Here is an 8,521-nt window from a genome sequence, read left to right on the forward strand (position 1 = left end):
CTAAATATGGAGAGACCTGCCAGAGAAGCATCTGTCCAGATGTTAGCCAGCACTGCACCTGTTCGCAGTACAAGCCAGCTGGGAGAGAGTGCTCAGGATAAGGAACACGTCCACAATGTCTTCTAGAGAACTTCAGTTTAGGGCTTTCCCGCCTTCCTGCTGTGGGACAGGTCTCTCCAGGACCAGGAGTGCCTTCGAGTCCCGCCAAGCAGGCGCCAGTGGCTCTGTGTTGGGTTTCTTGCCCAGTTCCTTACTCATTGTTGGAAGTGAAACATCCTTGCCAAGCCCAGTTTTGGCTCGGGCCATATGAACTATCCTGCTGCAGTGGTGTCTGCTTACCTTTCATGAGAAAAGAGAGACTATTTTTAACAAGAGGAGAGGTTCATAACAAGCCAAACCTATTTCAAGTGGCTTAGATTAGGTTCAGGTTTGTTCCCTATATCTTGTAACCTATTATCTGCAAATAAATGAGGTATTTTGCAACCTACAATAGGAGACTTATGGCGCCAGAGTATGCTCTCATCCCTTTTAGATGTAGGTGGCATCTAAAGGGCTATTATTGTAAGATTGGAAAAAAAAGCACTCGTCAGTAGCCACATAATTCATCATTAGTAAATTCTCTTAATCTCAAATATATGCAGCTATCATATGTACTGTAAAATAATCACACTAATCATCTGGCTAGTTCAAGTACTCTTGATTTATTTCCAAAAAAACATTAGTATCAACAAAACATGGTACAAAAGATACAGTAACATACATCTTCTCAAATAGCTTCTGAAATGACTGATGCTCTATTTATCTCAAACTGGAAGATGCAGACAACAGATGAAACAAACCACACTGACGGATTTATTTAAAAGCCCTTAAGACAGTCTTTCTGGATATTCTGAGAAATATAGTCAACTCCCCTTCATCGAACACACAATGGCTCATAGTCAGTCTCATCAAAGACAGGAAACAAGGTTACTATACTTGTACATACAAGACAATACATACCAACATGCAGAATTGTAAAGTTGGTCTTATTACAGTTAAGATTAGAAAAGCATACACATGTTATATATAAAAAATAGGAAATATCACATGAGTATTTACATAAAACATTAAGACACCACACTTTAACAACACGAGTTACTCTTTTAATAAAAACAATTATTTACATTACAAGAACAAACAAACGTATCCATGAGTCAAAACATTCATAGTGTATGTTTAAAAATAGAGGACATCACTTGCTTAAATATAAAATGTCAGGAACATGTTTGGAACTTTAGTGTTTTTTCTCTCTTCCAATTTGTATAATAAGGAAAAGGTCCTTATGTACATCATCATAAAGTAATGGCTTTTGCCTGGCTGTTCGCTTCAGTAAGAAAATCTATCATTCTATATGGAGTGCATATTATAGAACTAAGTGCAAACAAATGGCCTTGTCATATTGTGCATTTTCAAAACCTCTGAGTTTTCGGTGGTTTAGACCTTTCATCAAGCAGCAATACCTTTTCCTCATTGTAAAATATCTGAAATAAATTCTCTTGTATGCTTTATATATATATCTTAGTTTACTGTATATATTGAACCCACAGTTTAAAATGGCCAGTGCTATTGCTTTTATCTATTTACAACTGAAATGGCATAAACTATACTTAATAGTGCTCAGGCATCCGTTTTTTCCATTTACTTTTCACTATAAGTGTTGATCCCTGTAGCAGTAACAAGGAACAGTACAGAGAGAGCTGATGGCAGAGACAGGAGCACATTAATCAACTTATACCAAAGCTGTCAGACAGACAGACAACTGCCTGAAGTCCTGCAAGGCAGCAGGATGGATGGATGGATATCATAGCCTCCACTAACAGGCACTTAGATCACTGTGGTCCTCATGGTAAAACCACTACCATGGTGACGGAGCTGAATATGCACTGTATATATGTGCACACAGTCTCTGCGCTCAGCCACCTTGCTGCACCTAGTACTAATGCTGTGACCTGACCACACCCGACCACGCCCTGGCTGGAGAGTTCAGAGGTTAAGCGTCGGAGATGCAGCTCTGGATCTTGTCCATCCACTGATGGGCGCTCTGGGCATCCGAGGCACAGAAGTTGTACACTCGCTTGGTGGTCTTCAGCTGCAATGACAACACCCAACCAATGGTTCAACAGTGACAGGAGAGGTGGATGTGACATACAGAGCCTGATGCTGCCATGGCTGGAGTGTATTCTACCACAGAACACAGAAAAGATCACAAGCAGACAGAGGAATGGAGAACCAGAGAGACACTCACGTCGAAGAAGGCCTTCTCGCTGATGTGTTTAGGTGCTCCTATGGTAGGGGTGGCGATCAGAGCTGACTCCACCTCCGCCAGGTCAATGTGGCCCCGGCAGTTAGTGTCCTCCCCCGTGTCGTAGTACCTCAGCTGGGACATCACACACACATATAACACCACTGGCATAGGAATGGAGACTACCTGGAACAGACTGGTAGCAACATGTTGTAATACTCACTTGGTGTTTTGTAATGTCCAAAACAAACCAGCGAGGTTTCCATCCTTTCAGCAGTGCTCCTCGTTTGTAAAGAATCCCCTCAAACGATCTGAAAAAAACACCATTAAGATGAATTTAAAACATCTGCTTGGTAGAGAGATTCTGTCTGTGTCAACGCTTTACAGAAGAGTTGGGTGAGGAAACAGGACTAATTGGAAGTCCTGGTCCCTGTTTGCCGTCTCAGTGCTGGGAGTGGAGACCCACCTGTTTTCCTCGTTCTTGGGGGTGAACTGGTTGTAGAGTGTGGCGGCCCGGCGGTTGACCCCATTAGTGGCAGTGGGGCTGGTGTCCTCCCCCAAGCCACTGTCAGGCAGGTGCAGCATGGAACGTCTCTGGAACGCCTGCAAACTGGACGTGGGGATCAGCCCCGAGGTGGACGCAGACTGCCTTCGGAGCTGTAAAACAGACAGGACGGATGGAATAAGAAAAGCCATGACACCTCAGTCAAAACATCCTCCCGATGTTCTGTGTCACAGATTGACGAGTCAAACAATGCTGTCTAGCTGAACCGTCCAGTAAATGAGCGGAGTTTAGGGTAAGTGAGGTTTATGGGAAACAGGAGTCGGGGGCAGAGGAGAAAACATGGGAAAGTGCGTTGTGTTTGTCTTACATTTCCCTCCTGTTTGAGGTCCTCCTGGATACTGACTCGGACCCTCTCCAGAGTGGCCTGCCACCTCTCTGGTGCTTGGCTCATCTCCCCCTCCAGCCGCTCTATGTCCTGCAACAACAGGGCTCTCATCAGTGTCAGGCACATAGTCAGGCATGGATAACATCATCCCAACTCAGACTTTTAGAACTCACAGCCAGGAGCTTGGTGATGGCGTCAGGCTGGGCGCGCCCCACACTGCTGTAGCAGGGCCACACGATCCTCCTCTTGCTGGTGGCGATGGTGTCCGTCTCATCCATGCTCTCCGACCTGACAGCCAGCATCCTCCAGTCATAGGACGGGCCTGTGCACAGAGTCTCCCCTGTGAAGAAGTCCCACATCCTCAAAGCAGGGATGCTGATAGAGGGCTTGAGCACCGGCTAAATAACATATGAAACAAAGAAATAACTTATGATAATCTGATATGTTGACACTGATAATACGTGAGACAAACATCTATTTTGGCTTGTTTGAAATCAAGTCTGTAGAGTAGAGTTCTCTCCCCAATGATGTGAATCTGTCCAATCTCTCAGTGAGCCCACCACTGTATATAGCCAGTGGGAAAGAATGTGGCCCACCGGACCTAACACTTCCCTGAGCACTTAATCACGTCGGGGCCCGGGGTGCACAAACATGCAGGCTGTTTTCCTCCACCTCCTGCTGATTTATACGCCCCTGGAATAATGGGTACAGCCGCCGCGATCGCTGGCCAGCGGGAAGAGGATTTGCGGTTCCCATGAACACAACTAACCCATTGGGATGGACTTTGAAGTTGAAGAACAGACATATGCCAAGACAGAGTTAAACAGCAACATCAGAAAGTCCCTGTTGGAAGAGGCTAAGCGAGACGCTTCCTTTACGACCACAGATATTAAATGATCCCGAACACTGATAAGAAACTGCTAACAGAGTTCAGCTGGGCTCTCCTGGGCCTGTGACTCACGGCCTTCACCAACAGTCTGCTACAGAACATTCAGCAGGACTGGGAGAGGAACACAAGAAGGTCACCACAATAAGGCATCATCTGGTGCAAGATAGTGGCAGACTGGCCATCCAGCATTGTGGATGTCATCTGGGAGACAACTGAAGTTTTAGGAGCTGGACTGGCTGCTCTGGAAAGTGTGAAGATCCCTGTATCTCTACCGAGGACGTTCTCCCGAGGACGTTCAGAACAGGAGAACTTGGGTGTGCGTAAGTGTGAGTCAGTGGGGTGAACTAGAGAAAAGGCCATTGGGGATCTGGCTGACATACACAAACAGAATGAAGTACCAACGCTATGTATCAGAGATGGCAGCAATGTGCTTGGGGAGTTGCAACACACAAGACACACAAACAAAGACGCAACAGACAAGCAGTCACCTCAGCCTCTGTGGGACTGTACAGGTAGTTGAAGAACAGTGGACTCCTCCGGTGTATTCTGCTGATACACTCCCAGATACAGACCCCCCTCCTGGCCTGCTTGTCTCCCGGCTTGTCCTCGAACAATGTGCCTTTTGAAGAGTGAGACAAAGATGAGGTTGTTCAACAGGCCGAGACACACTACCACTATCAGCTGACAAATCCCTGATCTAAGATAAGAGATAGGATCTAGGTAATTTAGAAGTGCTTCACTGCAACATGTCAGTATCCTGAAATACCTGACCCAATTACACTATCATTACACACTATCATTTCACAGACAGAACAGTAGTTTCAACACTCTGCCTGTTGAAGCCGGCAAATCTGCCAAAGACTTTAAATACACGTACAGATCTTAATGGCCTTACTGTTAAATCATCTCTTTACACTGTATTTGTACTATACCGACCATGCTCCAGGCGTTCATAGTCGGAGTCCAGGAGGAAGTTCTTGAAGCGGTTGGAGATGTAGTGGTATGCCAGGAACTTCAGATAGTGCTGATTAAACTCAAACTCCAAAGGGCACTGGTCCTGGATCTGCAATGAGAGGAGATGGCGAGAGAGAGAGAGGAAGGTGACACATTGTGATGGCTGGATCATGTCCCTGTGTTATGACTACAGATGGGTCCATTATGACTACATACGCTCCCGATTACCGGCAGAATAAAATGGAGACCAGGGAGCAAAGGCCAGTGACTGACATCATTCTCAGACAAAAGCAGGGCCGAGCTAGAAGGCAGCGTCCCCGTCCAGCAATGTGCAGCAGCGGCCAAGCAAGAGGACCTTGCAGCTCTTTTGCATGTTTTGGGCCATCTGGGCGTACTGGCGAAAACAACAGCTGTTTCTGAGATGAGGAACTTCTATTTTCAGAAACTCATCAAATTCCCTCTCCCCCTGTTTATCGCACTTCGGCCCCAGAGAACCTCTGTCAGGCCTCCTTGGCAGACGCCCCTCCAGTTTCAAAAGACAAACTCAGAAACTATGTGTTGATGTAAGTGTATGGGAGTTGGCCTGCCGGACCCGTGGGGAGACAGAAAACACAACGTTCTCTATAGTTAGCATTTGAGCATGTAAAACTCAATCCACTTCAGCTGCACCCTCCACATCATCCTCACAACCCCCACCCCCCTCCTTCCGAGGAGAGAGACTTTTAATCCCCACAACTGCAATTTTCCCACTCAGTGCTCTAAACACTGAGGAAATGCATTGGGGATGGTGAAACACACTAGCACGGAAAGCACAGCGCTGACCGTGGGGTTCACAGACCATCTGGGCAACAGCACTGCAGCTGAAACTCCCCAGCGTACAACTCTGTCTAAATTACTTATCCGATTGGGGGGGATTGCAGAGTACAAAAACTCAACTGAGTCCATAGATAATGACAGCTGAGTCTCTCTCCTCCTCTTCGATGAAGGAATGTGATGAGCTCATAGAGGAGGTAGAGTGAGAGGGAGGAGAGGGGGTGAAGAGGTGTGTGGATGGGGGGGTTAATGAAAGAGGTGTGGGCCTCGGAGGTGGGTGTGCAAGGCTTGCCTGGTGCACGCAATCCAGGAACTGCAGAAAGATGGGCGTGAAACCACTGCCTTGGCTGCTGGGGGTCAGGTTGGAGCGCTGGCTGAACTTGTGGCCGAAGGACAGCCACTCCTTCTCCAGCAGCACCTGGAAGCCCTCCAGGGTCCGGTAGAACGGGTCACTCAGCAGCTGGACCAGGGACACCACCTGGAGGGAGAGAGAAATGGAGAGGGAGAAAGAGAGAGAACATCGGCAAGAGACACCGAGAGAGAGAGAGAGAGAGAGAGAGAGAGAAAGAGATACAGGGGGAGTTAGAGGGTGGGAAAAAAAAACAAAAAAACTTGAAGTCCTTTAAAACTGAAGACTGACTAAGCTGCCAACTGTCGATGGCATGACATGGACTTCAGAGATCTGTGACAGAGGGGTAGGTGACCAGCAAAGGGCTCTATTGACCCTGTTTTCCAAACCAGTTACCTCTGTTCTTTCTGTTCTGTTACACTACCTTTCCTGTCTGTGGTTTGAATCCTCTCTCTCTATATGCAGTGGGACGGTTAGGGCTGATTTCTGTAAGAGCGTGTCGTCTGACTGTACACATGCTGCCGGCACTTGGCCTGGATCCCTTGCTGTTCCAGCTAACCGATGAGCCTTGACGCATGTGGAATGAATGAGGGAAACAGATCCCTCCCTCTCTAGTGCACCATTGTACCCTCCAAAAAAACAGTGGGCTTTCTGAAAAGGTATCTTCATCACAGCCCTGCGGTCCTCCCCAGTACAGACCTGAGCTCCTAAATGACCATAGCACCATCACTGAATAGGGGGCTATTAGAAAGGAAAGAGGGGAGAGCGAGAAACACAGGGATCTGCAACTCCTCTGCTGGGTGTCTATGAGTTGGTCAGGAGACTGAAGAGCCAAGGCATTTGGAGCCCATTTCCTGGAGCAAGGCTGATCAGGCCCCACCATGATGAGCAAGATGCTCTGGGCCTGACAAGGGCCAGGCACGGGAAGCCGAGGCTGCGCCTGTGCTTTTACACGGCAGCCCTGGGCTTTACGGGCCCAGTAAACACATTTGGAGGCCACGCGCACACACACAATGCCATCCCCAATAACACACACTTACTTAGCAAGACAGCATGGAAAATGTGAGCTCACAGTGCAAAAATGTGACAAAACGCTGAGCAAACCGGAAAAAAAATTGATGAGGATAAAAACAAGCACTTTCACGATTGAAATCCGTATATAATGACATAGGGCCCTACAGCCTCAGCATTGTTTCACCACATTTCAGCATGGTGTACTAATCAGGTGGTCTGGTAGTGTAGTGCCAGAACAACTTTGGAAATAAGTCGTTGAAACTAAAGGCGTAGCTTTGTATTTGACCTGATAATATGATGACCTATTTCCTTATCTGTAAGTGTAGACCAGGGTTGTCAAACTCATTTTGCCATGGGGGCCAGATTCAGTCTTCAACGAGGTCCGGAGGGAAAATGTATTATCTTTCTTCAAAATTGGCCTCTATCCATAATTTTAAAAAAAATTCTATGCTTCCTGACTGTCTAGCTTTCATTTAGTTGATTATTAGCGAATTATCACTGCTACAAAGTTTGAATTTCGTTTTAGCCATTTCAAGTATATCGAGGTTGTCCCCCCCCCCCCCAAAACGATATAAATTTAGCAAAAAAAGAAACAGCCCTTTTTCAGGACCCTGTCTTTCAAAGATAGAGTACAAATCCAAATAACTTCACAGGTCTTCATTTGTAAAGGGTTTCAACACGGTTTCCCATGTTCGTTCAATGAACCATAAACAATTAATGAACATGCCCCTGTGGAACGGTCGTTAAGACACTAACAGCTTACAGACGGTGGGCAATTATGGTCACAGTTATGAAAACTTAGGACACTAAAGAGGCCTTTCTATTGACTCTGGAAAAACACCAAAAGAAAGATGCCCAGGGTCCCTGCTCATCTGCGTGAACGGGCCTTAGGCATGCTGCAAGGAGGCATGAGGACTGCAGATGTGGCCAGGGCAATAAATTGCAATGTCCGTACTGTGAGACACCTAAGACAGCGCTACAGGGAGACAGGACGGACAGCTGATCGTCCTCGCATTGGCAGACCACGTGTAACAACACCTGCACAGGATCGGTACATCCGAACATCACACCTGCTGGACAGGTGCAGGATGGCAACAACTGCCCGAGTTACACCAGGAACTCTCAATCCCTCCATCAGAGCTCGGCTGAGAGTGGCTGGACTGAGGGATTGTAGACCTGTTGTAAAGCAGGTCCTCACTAGACCTCACCGGCAACAACGTCGCCTATGGGCACAAACCCACTGTCGTTGGACCAGACAGGACTGGCAAAAAGTTATCTTATCTGACGAGTCGCGGTTTTGTCTCACCATGGGTGATGGTCGGATTCGTATT

The 8,521-nt window shown here is 47.0% G+C and overlaps 1 protein-coding gene across 3 annotated transcripts in view; it reads right to left on the reverse strand.

Moving 5' to 3' along the window:
- Window positions 1–680: 680 nt before the first annotated feature.
- The window catches only part of LOC110526365 (myotubularin-related protein 13), a 165,286-nt gene continuing 157,445 nt past the window's right edge, over window positions 681–8,521 (reverse strand). For all 3 annotated transcript variants that reach the window (XM_036980722.1, XM_036980720.1, XM_036980721.1), the window contains 9 exons: window positions 6,120–6,305; window positions 4,997–5,123; window positions 4,549–4,679; window positions 3,345–3,569; window positions 3,154–3,261; window positions 2,748–2,938; window positions 2,505–2,592; window positions 2,285–2,416; window positions 681–2,128 (listed from right to left, as the gene is read on the reverse strand). In XM_036980722.1, the coding sequence (XP_036836617.1) occupies window positions 2,030–2,128; window positions 2,285–2,416; window positions 2,505–2,592; window positions 2,748–2,938; window positions 3,154–3,261; window positions 3,345–3,569; window positions 4,549–4,679; window positions 4,997–5,123; window positions 6,120–6,305 (1,287 nt within the window). In that variant the 3' untranslated portion in view covers window positions 681–2,029. The remainder of the gene's footprint in view (window positions 2,129–2,284; window positions 2,417–2,504; window positions 2,593–2,747; window positions 2,939–3,153; window positions 3,262–3,344; window positions 3,570–4,548; window positions 4,680–4,996; window positions 5,124–6,119; window positions 6,306–8,521) is intronic.

The sequence above is a fragment of the Oncorhynchus mykiss genome, chromosome 6 (assembly GCF_013265735.2).
Source record: "Oncorhynchus mykiss isolate Arlee chromosome 6, USDA_OmykA_1.1, whole genome shotgun sequence".
In the NCBI taxonomy this organism is placed as follows: Eukaryota; Metazoa; Chordata; class Actinopteri; order Salmoniformes; family Salmonidae; genus Oncorhynchus; species Oncorhynchus mykiss.